At 39.9% G+C, this 16,766-nt stretch overlaps 1 protein-coding gene across 5 annotated transcripts in view; it reads right to left on the reverse strand.

Moving 5' to 3' along the window:
- The window catches only part of pms1 (PMS1 homolog 1, mismatch repair system component), a 107,769-nt gene that overhangs the window by 84,410 nt on the left and 6,593 nt on the right, over window positions 1–16,766 (reverse strand). For all 5 annotated transcript variants that reach the window (XR_011886430.1, XM_072261688.1, XM_072261687.1 and 2 more), the window contains exons 3-4: window positions 8,768–8,950; window positions 5,531–5,633 (exon numbers count right to left, since the gene is read on the reverse strand). Coding sequence is in view for 4 of the 5 variants with exons in the window: in XM_072261688.1 (XP_072117789.1) it covers window positions 5,531–5,633; window positions 8,768–8,950 (286 nt within the window). In the remaining variant the exon portion in view is untranslated. The remainder of the gene's footprint in view (window positions 1–5,530; window positions 5,634–8,767; window positions 8,951–16,766) is intronic.

Here is a 16,766-nt window from a genome sequence, read left to right on the forward strand (position 1 = left end):
ACTAAATTTAGACAAGCTTTGCTGGATTTTTTTTTAACAAGGGTTTCAAGCCGTCCTCTGGCTACCCAGTTTGACTCAGAATCTCATTAAAGATGGATCCTTCGAATGGTTTTGTTTGAATGCTGAAGCACAAAGAATTTTTAAATTTGAAGGCTAACTGCTTAGTTTGTTTTTTCATGAAGATACAAGATTAATGTTTAATGTCTTTCTGTATGATTAATTGCATCTTCTACTTTTGGTAAGCCTTTGTAACTAATTTCCTTTTGTATTTTTTAATACTGTATTTTTGATATAGAGAATTGATTTTCTTGTTTGGATATTGTTTTGTCTAGGTTGGAATATAAATAACCTTGAAACTAATTGGAGCGATCACCAGGTTTTTTGGGGGTTGTCCATAGTTGTAGATGCCAACTTCCTATTGGTCGGCCTTCTTTCTTTGGGAGGTGGGCGGGGGAATTTTTTTTCTCTCAGAAGCTGTTTTCGAATTTTTAGCCAACTTGTTGCTTGGTATCCATTTCCGAAGGTTTATGGGTTGATTTTAACTTACATTTTAACCCTTCCTTTAAATAATATTAAAAATGGATCAAACTATTAATTTACTCAGTTTTAACATGAAAGGGTTAAATCACCCTGTTAAACGTAATAAGATTTTTGCTTATATTAAGAAATTTAAGGTCTCTAGTATTCTCTTACAAGAAACTCACATACGCAAATGTGATCATTTACGGTTTCTTAGCCGCTGGAATGGACTTCGTTTTCATTCTTCTTTTCAGGCCAAATCTAGAGGAGTTTTGATTCTTACAGATAATACACTTTGTCCAACATAAAGTAGTGGCGGATACCAATGGACGTTTTGTTATAGTTTCAGGAAAACTAGATAATAAATTAATAGTATTTGCCAATGTGTATGCCCCAAATGTAGATGATCCAGGATTCTTTTGAGCATTTTTTTTTTCATTTTTACCAGATCTGAGTCTTTATTCTCTGGTGACGGTAGGAGATTTTAACTGTCGGCTAGACCCAATTTTAGACTGATCATCTTCTAAACCAGTGTCTCTTAATAAATCAGCTTTGTTTATTCAATCTTTTTTTATTGAAGTGTGGTATTGTTGATGTTTGGCATTTTTTACTTCCTTTAGATAGGGAGTACTCGTTTTTTTCCCCATGTCCATCATACATATTCCAGGATTGATTATTTTTTTTATCGATAGTCAAATGATTCCATCAGTTCATTCTTGTGAATATAAAGAGATCGCTGTCTCAGATCATGCTCCTGTATTTCTATGTTTAAATCTCCCTGGTCTTCCTCAAACAAACATTTTGGTGTTTTAATACAACTTTGTCGTCTGATGAGGAATTTTAAAAATTTCTAGAGAGGCATATTGTTTTGTTTTTCTGAAGAGAATCAAAAGGAAGAGACTTCTAATCTTATTGTATGGGATACTTTCAAGGCAAATTATTTCTTATACTGCAAGTGTTAAGAATAAAGCTAATAAAGAAAGAACTGAATCAGCCAATCAATTGAAACAATTAGATCAAAAATATGCTATAGCTCCAGATCCTGTTTTATATAAAAGACTTGTTGAAGTTCAAACTAAATATGATCTTCTGTTAACATATCCAATTGAAACTCAATTTCTTAAAGATAAAACTCAATTTTACATTCATGGAGATAAATCAGGCAAAGTATTGGCCAATCAATTAAAAACTTCTGTATTTAAACGACAAATTAAAGAAATTTGTAAAACTATGAAATAAATTATACCTTTGGAGAATTTTATTCTAAACTTTATAGTTCTGATTCCCTTAAAGATATTACTGTAATGAATAATTCTCTAGATTAATTAAATCTCCCTACACTTTCTGCAGATAATTGCAAACAGATGGATCAACCCATTTCTTATGAGGAAATTGCCGAGGCTATACGTTCATTACACTCAGGGAAGGCTCCAGGACCAGATGGATTTTCTAGAGAATTTTAGAAGGCTTTTTCCTCATTAATTATACCGTAGTTACACTTAGTCTTTTTGGATTCTTTCAAATTGGGTAGCTTGCCTCAATCTTTCTATGAAGCTTCTATTTCACTTATCCTAAAAAAGAACAAGGACCCAACTGAATGCTCTTCATATAGACCAATTTCATTACTCAGTGTTGATACTAAAATCCTTTCTAAAGTTCTGGCTCGTAGGATTGAAAATATCCTACCTTCTATTATCTCTGACGATCAGACTGGATTTATTAAAAACTGATATTCCTATTTTAATGTACGCTGTGTATTAAATGTTATTTACTCTCCTTCTCCGGAGATATCGGAATGTGCGATATCCTTAGATGCTGAGAAGGCCTTCGGTCAGGTTGAATGGAATTATTTATTTAAAACCTTAGAAAAATTTAATTTTAGACTAGATTATATTCAATGGATTACTTTATCTATCATCTTCTGCTCGGGTTCTTACTAATTTTCAAAATTCCAAACCATTTAAACTTCACTGCTGAACTCGACAAGGTTGTCCGTTGAGTCCTTCGCTCTTTGATTTAGCTTTATAACCCCTTGCCATTGCTTTTCGAGAATTTAATGATAATTGTGGTATTTTAAGGAGAGGTATTACTCACAAAATCTCGCTTTACGCTGATGATATATTGCTTTTTATCTCTAATGTTGAGACCTCGTTACCTTGTGTACTTTCTTTACTCTCCCGTTTTAGCCAGTTTTCAGGATATAAATTGAATCTACATAAGAGTGAAATATTTCCTTTAAATAATTTGGTATCAATTAATACTAATCTCCCTTTTAAAATTGTAACGAATCAATTTACTCATGTGGGTGTAACTGTCACTAAGAATTACAAACACCTGTTTAAAAAAACTTTCTTACTTTATTGAACCATGTCAAAAGGATATCATTAAGTTGGTCACCTCTTTCAATATTGTTGATTGGACAAATTAATTCTTTTGAAATGAATATTCTACCTAAATTTATATATCTTTTTCAGGCTTTACCCGTTTTTATTGCTAAATCCTTTTTTGACTCTCTTGATTCTATTTTGTCCTCCTATATATACAAAGATAAACTTCCTCGATTAAATAAAGTTCATCTTCAAAAATCTAAAAAGTCTGGAGGTTTAGCCTTACCTAATTTTAGGTTTTATCACTGGGCAGTTAATATACAATATCTTACATTTTGGTGATATTATATTAATTGTGTAGACTGTCCAGTATGGGTTTCTTTAGAAGCTAGCTCTGTTAATAAATTTCCTATTATTTCTCTTCTTGGATCCTCACTTCCTTTATCTGTAAGTAAACTAACTGATAATTTAATAGATAAACATACTCTGAGGATCTGGATACAATTTAGAAAACACTTTGGTTTATTGAGATTTTCCCTTTCAAGTCCCACTAATTCTAACCTTTTTTTTTAAACCCTCCATGACTGATTTAGTTTTTAAAGAATGGGACAGGTTGGGTATTAAATGTTTTCGGGATCTGTTTGTTGGAGGAAATTTTTTTTCATTTAAGCAATTGTCAGCTAAATATAGCATACCCAAAACTCACTTTTTTAGATACTTACAAGTCAGAGACTTACTAAGATCTCATTTATGCACATTTCCTATAAGATCAGCTAAGAACTTGCTAGACGTAATTTTCAATTTGACACATTTTCATAATGGTTCAATACTTAATATTTATGGCATGTTACTGGAGATGAGAGATGTTCCTTTAGACAAAAGTAAGAATCTCTGGGAACAAGATTTACAGACATCAATATCTGAGGAAACTTGGAATAAAATTTTTAAACTGATTAATACTTTATTGTTATGTGCTCGCCATTCCCTCATACAATTCAAGGTGGTACATAGAGCTCATATGACTAAGGATAAGCTATCTCATTCTTATTCAGATATATCTCCCTACTGTGACAGATGTAATAATGGAGAAGCTTCATTAATTCATATGTTTTGGACTTGTCCGAGTCTTGAAAAGTATTGGAAGGAAGTTTTTCAAACCATTTCTTTACTTTTCAAAGTCAATTTTAAGCCTAATCCTCTGACGGCTCTATTTGGTATTATTGCAGGACAAGATATCAAGCTGAAGACATTTGATTTACATATTTTGGCCTTTAGCTCTCTTATAGCTAGGAGGGCGCTTCTGTTTAAATGGAAAGATGTTTTTCCTCCTACTCATGCTCAATGGTTATACGACGTTATGTCATGTTTAGATTTAGAGAAAATTCGTTGTTCAATTTTTAATTCTCGTCAAGACTTTCAAACATTGTGGGGACCTTTTCTGAATTATTTTCAAAATCTTCAATTCGTTCTTCAAATTCAGATGTTGGCTATTATTATTTTTTATTATATGAGAAGGTATTTTACCTTTTTTCTCCTTAATAAACAGCTTCGGTCTTGGTAGGGGTTAGATTCTTTTTTTTTGTAATAAATTAGTATACTTCAATATAACTATTGATTAACTCACATGAATATGGGGTAATGAGATTATTATTATAAATAGATATAATGTAATTGGTAGTTTTTAAAATCTTTTTTGACCTTTTATATATACTTTCTTGTACTCTGTATTCTTCTAGGTAGAAACTAATAAAACATTTTGGAAAGGATCAACCTGGCAAAATAGGTCAGAAGAGTGTTATATTCCAGAGCCACGAGTATATTATTTAGTATCTAGTGGTAGAATGCTGCATTCATGAGAGACCGGTCTCTCCAGAGAATGCAAAGAAATTCAGTGACACCATTTAAAATAAGATCATGGGAGCTCTTCCCGTATGTCATCATGTGCAAATCACTCAGATTATTTTTGTACCAAATATACTTAAGTGCCCTTTGGAAGTGATTTGAGGCTGTATGAGTTGTTCAAAGTTCAAGTCAATTTATTATCAAAGTACATATATGTCACCACATACAACCCCAGGATTTGTTTTCTTGCGGGCATGCACAGTAAATCCAAGAACCATAATAGATTCATGGAGAAAAACCGCACCCAACAGGGACGACAATCAACCACTATGCAAAAGATAACAAACAGAAAATACAAAATAAATCAATAAGCAATAAATATTGAGAACGTGAGATGAAGAGTCCTTGAAAAAGAACCCATAAGTTGTGAGAACAGTTCAGTGATGGGGCAAGTGAAGTTATCCCCTCAGATTCTAGAGCCTAATGGTTGGGGTGTATTAACTGGTTTTGAACCTGGTGGTGAGTATTATTTTTAAATAACTGTTTTAAATGGCTGCTTAAGAAAACTGAATCTCTGGCTTCAGATGAAATTAGTTCTCAATATTATTGTCGAGAGTTCTGAAATCTGATCATAAATCCAACTTCCACTGTAAACTCCAATTACAAATTTGACTTAGTTCGTTGAAAGTTCTCTGGATATCTTTATCTGTTAGTTTTACCTCTTAATTATTTACCTCCAACTTGAATTTTTGACATGAGATTTGGAGATCTATTAAAGAGACCTTAGCTCTTCCTTACCTAGCCATGAACAGAGGAACATACATTAGTAGAACTTAGAATACCTTGTCCCATGTGAGAAGGCTTCTGTGAAATGATATGACCGGCACTGTCCAAGGTATACTGGGTGCTCACGTCATCAACAGTGGTCTTAGTGGTGATAATAACCTGTGTAAAAGTGGATGCAGAAAGCATTTAACACAGTGAAACGTTTGGAGATGTACAGATGACAATGTGGAATGACTCAATGCTTCAATGTAAGCTTTGTTGTATAAATCATAACAATTCCAGGTTAATGATGGGATGATGCACTGAAATTAACCTTAGGATAGGATTAACAGTTTATTTATTTTTCCTGGGATTCAGAAACCAAAATTAGCAGTCTCATTCTGTTCACTATTGTGAATAAGCCTAGATACTGCAAGAGACAAAATGCTACTTGTTGTGTGTCATCATCTCAGACAAGCAGTCAACCAACATTCATTGCCTAATCCCTTTAGAGAATAATGCTGTCTTTAAAAAATGCATGAACAGTATGCCTATCTGCAGCATAAGCCAGTTACAGAGACATAAGGCAATACAGTATGGATACAAACCCTTTGGCCCAGTGAGTCCACACTGACCACAGTGCCCACCCAGCTAGGTCTAACTTGGCCTTATCCCACTAAACCTAGTATCTCCATTTACCTGTCCAAGTGTTTCTTAAATGATGCTTTGAACCTAGCTCAACCACTTCCTCTAGCAGCTCAATCTTTATAATCACCATAGCCTAAATGAAAAAAGCTGCCCCTCAGGCCTCAGCTCTCTCACCCTAAACCTATGTCACACAGTTCTGGTTTCCCCTACCCTGGGAAAAGTCTGTTACTGCCCACCTTATCAATGACTCTCATTTTTATAAAGTTGCCCCCTCATTCTCCTACATACCACGGAATAAAGACTTCGCTCGGCCAGCCTCTACCTATAACTCAGGACCCCTAGTCCCAGGAACATCCTCATAGATCTTCTCAACAGTTTAACCACATCTTTCCTATAACAGGGTAATCAAAACTGTACACAGTACTCCCAGTGTAGCCTCACCAACGATTTGTACAACTGCACCATAATGTTCCAACTTCTATACTCAATGCCCTGAATGACAAAGTCTGGCTCGCTAAATGTGTTTTTCACCATTATTTCTACTGTGATGCTGCTTTCAATGGAAACAATGTACTTATACTCCTACATCCCTCCGTCTCATGATACTACCCAGGGCCCTCCCATTCATAGTATAAGTTTGACACTGGTTTGACTTTCCAGAATGCACCACCTTACACTCATCTATATTGAAATGCGTTTGCCACTCCTCAGCTCACTGCCCTAACTGATCAAGATCTCTTTGTAATCTACAATAACCTTCTTCACGGTCAACACTTCCTAATTTAATGTCATCCACAAAGATACTGATGAAGCTTTGTGTATTTGCATCCAAACTATTGATATAAATAATGAATAACAAGGGTCCTACATCACAACACTAGTCACTGGCCTCCATCATCCCAAGAAGCAACCTTCAATCACCATGCTCTGCTTCCTACCACTGAACCAAGAATGAATTAGCTCTCCTTGGTTCCATGGGGATCTAATCTTCCCAACCAGCCTGACATTTAGGACCTTGAAGGCCTTTTTACAGTCCAAATTGACAACATCTACTGTCCTATTATCACCCACGTTCTTAGTTTCTTCTTCAAAAAAACTCTTAAAAAGTCTGTCAAGTTGTCCGCAGCTGGTGTACACGTGATACACCACTTTGTGGTGTCAGCATCTGTACATGCATGCTACAAACAGAAAACCAGACAGAGGAATGGATAGAAAAATCCAAAACACAAAAATGCTTTCATCTGTTAGCAATACACCCAGAAAAATGTCAAATAATCATGAAATAATGACATGATTCAAAAATGTGAAAATTCAAAGAAGTTGTGACACAATTGCTTCTTTACTTTTTGCAAAATTTCCAAGATTCATGTCACTAAAGCTGCTCACATCGAAAAAGGAAAGTGATGTGTTCATTGGCTGTGCATGTCAAACATCACAGGAAAATGTTGCTCAACCATCTGCCTTTCATGGAATCTGTTGGTAAAGCTACTGACATAATCAAAGACCTCTCCCATCCCAGACATTCCCCCTTCTAAAAGCTTTAAAACAGGCACCACAGGCTCAAGGACAACCCCTATCCCACCGTTATAAAACTTCTGAGAGGACCGCTTGTACTTTACAGATGAACTCACAATCTAGCTTGTCATGGCCCTAGTACCCCACTGACCACTCCGCTGTACTTTCTCTGTAACTGTAAAACTATATTCTGTATTATGCTATTACCTTTCCCTTGTACTACCTTGACGTACTCATGCTTTTAAATGATCTGGATGATGGCTTGCAAAATTCAGTTTTCTACTGTGTCTCTGAGTGACATCGTTACCAGAGGAAGTGTAAGGTGCTCCTTCCCTCCATTAGCCTACAGGTCACCTTTAGGCAACCTGCAGCACCTGCTTAGCCTCCCCTCCCTGGATCAGGGTCACGAAGCCATGGGGGCAGATGGTGGACAGCCGGTGCATCTCACAACTCCTGGTAATGCGACAACTGTCACCAGGCAGAGAATCTCTGAAGTACTGATAATGGCTGGGGTCACATGTCTTGTAAAGACGCTGCCCAGAAGGAGGCAATGGCAAACCGCTACTATAGAATAGTTTCCCAAGAACAATCATGGTCATGGACATTGATCGCCCATGTCATACGACACGGCACATAATGACTATGATGACTGTATCTCAGTACAGGTGACAATAATAAAACAATTCCAATACTTTGATTCAAGTTCTGAATTTATGGTAACATTTTTTATCCTTAATTAAAATTTTATTTTTTGGAACTATTAACTAAATGTGGCTAACGTTTGGAAGTAACAATCCTAGGTTGAGTAGTTGTGTCACGAGCTAATGTTTAGAACAGGGGCTCCCAACCTTTATTATGCCACAGGGCCTTATCATTAACCAAAGGGTATATGGACCCCAGGTTGGGAACCCGTAGTTTAGAAGAATGAGGGACGAATTCACTAGGAATTCTGTAACTGAATGCCAAGAAGCTTTTTTTTTTCCCACACTCAGGTCTGTCTTGTAAACTGTATTTAAAAGCAACCTTGATTCCTTTCTCACTCTCCACACTAGAATGCAATTCTTTACATAATGGAACTAGTGATTTAGTTGCTGTGGTTCCACAGTCACAGTGGTGGTCTTAAAGGTGCCAGATAAATACGAGTCTCTTACCTCAGACACGGCACAGATAGAAGCCAAAGCTTCACCACGAAACCCATATGTTTCTAGAGCTTCCAGGTCCTCGTGATGAGTAATTTTAGATGTGTAATGCTTCAGCCCCATGACAGGGGTATCGACAGCTTTGATTCCATCACCGTTATCTCTCACTTCGATCCTGTCAAATCCATTGTTCTCCTATTTCATAGGCAGAAGGCTATAACTAGTGATATTCATTTAAGCAAATTTAAATCATCTAAAACACATGCATAGCCTCCACCAAATGAGCTTTTTTTAAAAAGTACCCAACAAGCAAACATTTGACCAACAGTTGGTATGTTTATTTTCAACAAAAAGTTTGCACTGTAATGCAAAATGCTGCTGGACCAGTGTCACAAATCTATAGCTTTATCTCATGTGAGAAGAGAGCCACCTGCCAGGACCTCAGATTCACCATCTTTCAATAAAAGAGACAAATCCAATGGTGTTAACTAAAGAGAAGTCTCCGTGCTGTCTGTCACAGGGAAGTCATTACCAGGTCTTTCTCAACTGGTCCCCAAATAACTTTGTCCAGAGGCACAATGGAGGTGACCATCACTGGACACAATTCCAAGTGAATGCAAGAAGCAGCATTGATATTAAGTATGGACTATTATGATCTCGAGTCACAATGAACTACTCGGCATCCTTCTACACCTGCAGAAATTTGTTACCATCTTACATCTGCTGTATGCAAGCTGTGATCCTAACCAATGGGACCATCACAGACCTAATCTTGGACCACAGGACGTGAAGCAAGATTGCATAATCACCCCAAAACCTTACTCAACCTTTCTTGCTGCAAAACTGCATCTCACCTCCAACAGGAGTGGAGTTAATCTACAAGATTAAGAGAAAACTATTTAACCTATTGTCTCCAGTCCAAAACAAAAGGAACTCTAGATTCACTCTGATCTACAGTATGCATGCAGTATTACACATGTGTACACTGAAAGATGAAATTCCAGGTCTTTGTCATCATGTTTAGTGAGGACCAGGAGAGAAGGGCCTTTACATGTAACAGCTACAAAATAGATCCCACACCAACTTGCGTCTGCTGCAAAACACTGTCTCTCTGCAATAAAGATTGACTGTGAGACCCCGCAAAACTTCCTATACCTTGGTAGCCACTTGTCAACAACAGCAGGTGGCAACAAAGAAATTCACCATCACCTCCACTGCAGGGTCTTTGGCCATCAGAGGAATAAAGCATTTGAAGACGAACAGCCCTGACCAGAACTTCTAAACCACAATAATCCCTCCCTTTTGGACACTTCTGGGTCAAGGACCACTTATGAAGCACCTCGACAGACTGTAGAGATGCCATCAATGCCACCAGTGCAAATGCTCCAAATCCACAGGCAGTGTTAGTGAATCAAAATTAGCATCCTCTCTCAACCAATACTCCCAACACAGAGACATGGCCAATCTGATGGGCAGGCCAAACCATTTGCGTGCCACTCACTGGATTCCCAAAACAGAAACTCTCGTCTAAGCTTCTCCATGGCATGAAATTACTAAGTGAACAATGGAAATGATTCCGGGTACCTTCAAGGTAAAATGTAACATCTTGAAGACATATGGCAATCCTTCTTCGATCAACACTCAAAATAAGGAAGAAACTTCTGGATTCATGTCTATTTGTTGAGATCTAATAGTATATAGCAGAATCACTGAAACATCATTTATGAGGTTAGATGAAATATTTACAACTTCTGAGACCAGACAATCAGTCAGAAATAGTTGCTTCCAATCCTCTATAGTCCTAACGAAATAGGATAAACTCAAGATGGGGGGGGGGGGGAGCTTATGCCTGCCTACGAAGATATTTTGAATCATGCTGCAATTAAAGTAAGTGACTGAGCTCTCACAGTTGGTAATTTCCATTAAACTTCCTCCAAAAGTCAACATTCTAAATATAAATATTACAAAATCTGATATTCACTCCAGAGTTCCACTTAAGTTCTTACTTCAAAAAATGGGATTTTGAGAGCACAGTGTTTGTATGCTCCTGTCAGAATAAAAGACAAAGATAACAGGCTTGACAACCTTACTTTTCGAGAGACATTGAGGCCCTGGTTAGGGAGGAGAAGGAAATGCACAGCAGGTATAGGAAGCAAAGAATAAATGAGGTACTCGAACAGTATCAGAAATGCAAGAGAACACCCAAGGACACCAGGAGGGCTGAAAGAAGGCATGAGGTTGCTCTAGTAAACAAGGTGAAGGAGAATCCTATGGGCTTCTACAGATATAGTAAAAACAAAAGGATAGCAAGGGGCACAACTGATCCTCTTGATGATCAGCATGGTCATCTATGCATGGAGTCATAAGAGATGGGGGAAGTCTTAAATAGGTATTCTGTATTTATTCAGGAGATGGATACAGAGTATATAGAAGTGAGGCAAAACAGCAGCAAGGTCATACGGATTATGGAGGAGGAGGTGCTTGCTGTCTTGAGGCAAATTAGGGTGGATAAATCCTCACAAGGTGTTCTCTTGGATCTTGTGGGAGGCTAGTGCAGAAACTGCAGGGGCATTAACAGAGGTGCTTAAGATGCCCTCAGCCAGGGGTGAGGTGCCAGAGGATTGAAGGATAGCTAACGTTGTTCCATTGTTGAAGAAAAGCTCTAAGAATGAACTGTAAAGTTATTGACCAGTGAGCCTGACATCATTAGTGAATAAATCCTTCAGTCTTCCCTAACCAGAAACCCCGAATGAACCAAGAGATCTGCAACCTGCTGAGCGCCATATCAGTGGTGTTCAGGTCTGGCGATCACGGGAAGTACAAAAGGTCCAGGTACGATCTCCAGAAAGACATTTCACATGCTAAGCAGCAATTCCAGACCAAATATGAGTCTCAGAAGGACGCTTGACAGTTGTGACAGGGCTTGAATGCTATCACCACCCACAAAGAAGAAACAAATGACATATGTGACAACAAGGTTTTGCTCCCAGATTAGCTCAATGCCTTTTATGCTTGCTTTAACTGAAAGAACATGCAGGCACCTTTACAAACTCCCACAGCAGCCGAAAACCCTGTGACTTCAGTCTCTGAAGACAACGTAAGAGTATCCTTCAGGAGAGTGAACCTGGCTGAGTAGTGAAGACCTGTGCTAATCAATGGGCTGGAGTGCTTGCTGATAACATTAACCTCTCGCTACAGCAGTCTGAGGTACCCACCTGTTTCAAACAGGTTTCAATCATGCCAGTGTCCAAGAAGAATGTGGTAACCTGCCCCTATAACTATTGCCCAGTACCACTTACATCTACTGTGATGAAGTGCTTTGAGAGATTGGTGATGAAACCATATCAACTCCTGTCTGAGGAGCGACTCGGATCCTCTCCAACTTGCTTACCATCGCAATAGATCAACATGAGATACCTTTTTATTGGCTCTTCACTCAACTCCGGAACATCTGAACAGGGAAGGTGAATACATCAGGATGCTCTTCATTGACTACAGCTCAGCATTCAAAACTATTATCCCCTCAAAACTAATCAACAGTCTCCATCACCGAGGCCTCAATACCTCCTCAATTTCCTCACTTGCAGACCGCAGTCAGTTCAGAGCAACAACAGCTCCTCCACAATCACCATCAGCACAGCTGCACCACAAGGCTCTGTGCTTAGCCCCCTGCTCTACTGGTTTTATATTTATGATGGTGAGGCCAAGTACAGCTCCATTACCATATTTAAGTTTGCTGATGATACCATTGCTGTCGGCCAAAACAAAGGTAGTGACGTATCAGCATACAGGAGGGAGATTTAAAATCTGGCTGAATGGTGCCACAATAAGAACCTCTCACTCAATGTCAACAAAACCAAAAAGCTGATTATTGATTACAGGAGGAGGAAACAGGTGGTCCATCAGAGGATCGGAGGTGGAGGTCAGTAACTTCAAATTCATCTGTGTTATCATTTCAGTAGATCTGCCCTGGGTCCAGCACGCAAGTGCCATTACAAAGAAGGCATGGCAGCACCTCTACTTACTTAGAAGTTTGCGAAGATTCGGCATGTCAACTAAAACTTTTGACAAACTTCTATAGATGCACAGTGGAGAGAAACAGACTGCTCCCATCCTAGCCTAGAATGGAAACACCAGAGGCTTTTTTCTGGGGCTGAAATGGCTAGCACAAGAGGGCACAGTTTTAAGTTGCTTGGAAGTAGGTACAGAGGAGATGGCAGGGTAAGTCTTTTCACACAGAGAGTGGTGAGTGTGTGGAATGGGCTGTCGGTGACTGTGGTGGAGGTGGATAAGATAGGGTCTTTTAATAGACTCTTGGACAGGTACATGGAGCTTAGAAAAATAAGAGGGCTATGGGTAACCCTAGGTAGTTTCTAAGGACATGTTTGGCACAGCTTTGTGGGCCGAAAGGCCTGTATTGTACTGTAGGTTTTCTATGTTCTATGACACTAACATTGGAGCCATTGTGGACAGTGAGGAAGGCTATCAAAGCATGCTGCGGGATCTGGACCAGCGGGAAAATGGACTGAAAGAAGGCAGATGGAATTTAATAAAATAATAATAATAATTTAGTTATTGAGCACTTTTCATACAGGTGATGTAGTTCAAAGTGCTTTACAATGGGAAAAAATGCAAACTTGAAAATAAAATATAAAAAGATGCTAGTTAAAAGCAAGGTTAAATAAATTGGCTTTGCGCTGGCGTTTAAAATCGTCCTTTTATAGTTTTAGGTATTGAATTCCACAGTTTAGGATCGTAGTTCAAAAAAGCTGTCCTGCCAATTATCTTTTGAGGAAGATTGTTTAACTTTAAGAGACTGGTGGAAGAAGACCTGAAAGCTCGAGCAGGATTATAAAAGGAAAGCGGTTCTGCAATGTACTCTGGTCCCAGACTATTGAGAGCTTTAAAAACAACTAAGAAAACTTTAAAATCAAAACAGGAATTATATGCTCCGTCATTCTGGTTTAGGTTTAAAGTCTAGCAGCAGTATTCTGAATGACTTGAAGTTTGTCAATAGATTACTCTGGAAGTCTAGTAAAAAGTACATTGCAGTAATCTAGTCTCTTCAAGATAAAGGCACGAATTAGCTTTTTAGCATCATTATGTGACATAAACAGGCGTACTATTGCAATATGTCTTAAATGTAGAAATACTGCTCCGGTCTCTGCCTTTTTTTGCATGATTTAAGATTCACATCTGAATCAAGCATAACACCCAGGCTCGTTACCTCTGATTTTATAAAGGGAGCCAAGTTTCCAAGTTTATCTCTTTTGGTTTTGGGACTAAGTTTTAGGAAATTATTGGTCATCCATTTGTTTATTGCAGTAATACCGGAAATCAGAGACGTATTGGTGTTATCATCATCAGGCTCAACCAAGATACATGAAATATATATTTGCATAACTATGGAAATCAGGGTTATGCCTTCTAATGATGTCTCCTAAGGAGAGCATGTATAAGGAGAAGAGCAGGGGTCCAAGACAGCTTCCCTGAGCAATATCAGAAGGTACATTTTATCTCCTAGAAACCTGGTCTCCAACATAGACAAAAATAGCTTCTAATATATATAAGCAAAACCAATTAAGGACACTACCAGAGAGGCCAGCCCGGTTCTCAGGGCCACCTAGTGAATGCTTCGGTCAAAGGCAGCACTTAGATCCAGGAGGATTAGAACTGAGACCCAGTTGGCATCAGTGCTGAGCCTAAGGTTGCTGACAATTTTGGCAAGGGTCGTCCCTGTGCTGTAGTTGGCTGTAAAACTTGACTGAAACGTTTCAAGAATACCGTACTCCAACCTTTCTTGCATTGCGGACTGGTTTAATATTGACAATATTCTTGCGGATCGGCTGACCGGGGGGGGGGGGGGGGGGGGGGGGTAGGGTTGCCAACGGACGAGAATAGCAGTCAAATGCCAGCAACACACATCAAAGTTGCTGGTGAACGCAGCAGGCCAGGCAGCATCTCTAGGAAGAGGTGCAGTCGACGTTTCAGGCCGAGACCCTTCGTCAGGACTAACTGAAGGAAGAGTGAGTAAGGGATTTAAAAGTTGGAAGGGGAGGGGGAGATCCAAAATGATAGGAGAAGACAGGAGGGGGAGGGATGGAGCCAAGAGCTGGACAGGTGATTGGCAAAAAGGATACGAGAGGATCATGGGACAGGAGGTCCGGGAAGAAAGACAAGTGGGGGGGGGGGGGACCCAGAGGATGGGCAAGAGGTATATTCAGAGGGACAGAGGAAGAAAAAGGAGAGTGAGAAAAAGAATGTGTGCATAAAAATAAGTAACAGATGGGGTACGAGGGGGAGGTGGGGCCTAGCGGAAGTTAGAGAAGTCGATGTCCATGCCATCAGGTTGGAGGCTACCCAGACGGAATATAAGGTGTTGTTCCTCCAACCTGGGTGTGGCTTCATCTTTACAGTAGAGGAGGCTGTGGTTAGACATGTCAGAATGGGAATGGGATGTGGAATTAAGATGTGTGGCCACTGGGAGATCCTGCTTTCTTTGGCGGACAGAGCGTAGATGTTCAGCAAAGCGGTCTCCCAGTCTGCGTCGGGTTTCGCCAACATATAAAAGGCCATATCGGGAGCACCGGACACAGCATATCACCCCAGTCGACTCACAGGTGAAGTGTTGCCTCACCTGGAAGGACTGTTTGGGGCCCTGAATGGTGGTAAGGGAGGAAGTGTAAAGGCATGTGTAGCACTTGTTCCGCTTACACGGATAAGTGCCAGGAGGGAGATCAATGGGGAGGGATGGGGGGGACGAATGGACAAGGGAGTTGTGTAGGGAGCAATCCCTGCGGAATGCAGAGAGAGGGGGGGAGGGAAAGATGTGCTTAGTGGTGGGATCCCGTTGGAGGTGGCGGAAGTTACGGAGAATAATATGTTGGACCCGGAGGCTGGTGGGGTGGTAGGTGAGGACCAGGGGAACCCTATTCCTAGTGGGGTGGCGGGAGGATGAAGTGAGAGCAGATGTACGTGAAATGGGGGAGATGCGTTTAAGAGCAGAGTTGATAGTGGAGGAAGGGAAGCCCCTTTCTTTAAAAAATGAAGACATCTCCCTCGTCCTAGGATGAAAAGCCTCATCCTGAGAGCAGATGTGGCGGAGACGGAGGAATTGCAAGAAGGGGATGGCGTTTTTGCAAGAGACAGGGTGAGAAGAGGAATAGTCCAGATAGCTGTGAGAGTCAGTAGGCTTATAGTAGACATCAGTGGATAAGCTGTCTCCAGAGACAGAGACAAAAAGATCTAGAAAGGGGAGGGAAGTGTCGGAAATGGACCAGGTAAACTTGAGGGCAGGGTGAAAGTTGGAGGCAAAGTTAATAAAGTCAACGAGTTCTGCATGCGTGCAGGAAGCAGCGCCAATGCAGTCGTCGATGTAGCGAAGGAAAAGTGGGGGACAGATACCAGAATAGGCACGGAACATAGATTGTTCCACAAAGCCAACAAAAAGGCAGGCATATCTAGGACCCATACGGGTGCCCATAGCTACACCTTTAGTTTGGAGGAAGTGGGAGGAGCCAAAGGAGAAATTATTAAGAGTAAGGACTAATTCCGCTAGACGGAGCAGAGTGGTGGTAGAGGGGAACTGATTAGGTCTGGAATCCAAAAAGAAGCGTAGAGCTTTGAGACCTTCCTGATGGGGGATGGAAGTATATAAGGAAGTACAGCAGTCAAATGCGTTGTTTACCCAGAAAGACTACAATGACCATGAAGCCTTGCGCGTGCACCCCAGTGCACATGCGCGTCGTGACCTGCCGATGGGAGACAGCGATACTCGAAGGGGGTTCCTTATGTCCAGTGTATTCCGCAGTTTAGTTTTCGTTGCATTCATTGCAGAAAACTTCGCTTCACAGAAAAATGTTGGAAATGAAAGCAACATTTTCAGCGCTTTTGTGGCTATCTCAGGATATTTAGCCTTGACTTTGATCCAAAATGCCAACAGAGATGTTATGTCAAACATACTTTTCAGCCTGCCATCATTTGCAAACTCGAGGAGTTGATCTCTTTCCCA

Source organism: Mobula birostris, chromosome 6 (genome assembly GCF_030028105.1).
Source record: "Mobula birostris isolate sMobBir1 chromosome 6, sMobBir1.hap1, whole genome shotgun sequence".
Taxonomy (NCBI): Eukaryota; Metazoa; Chordata; class Chondrichthyes; order Myliobatiformes; family Myliobatidae; genus Mobula; species Mobula birostris.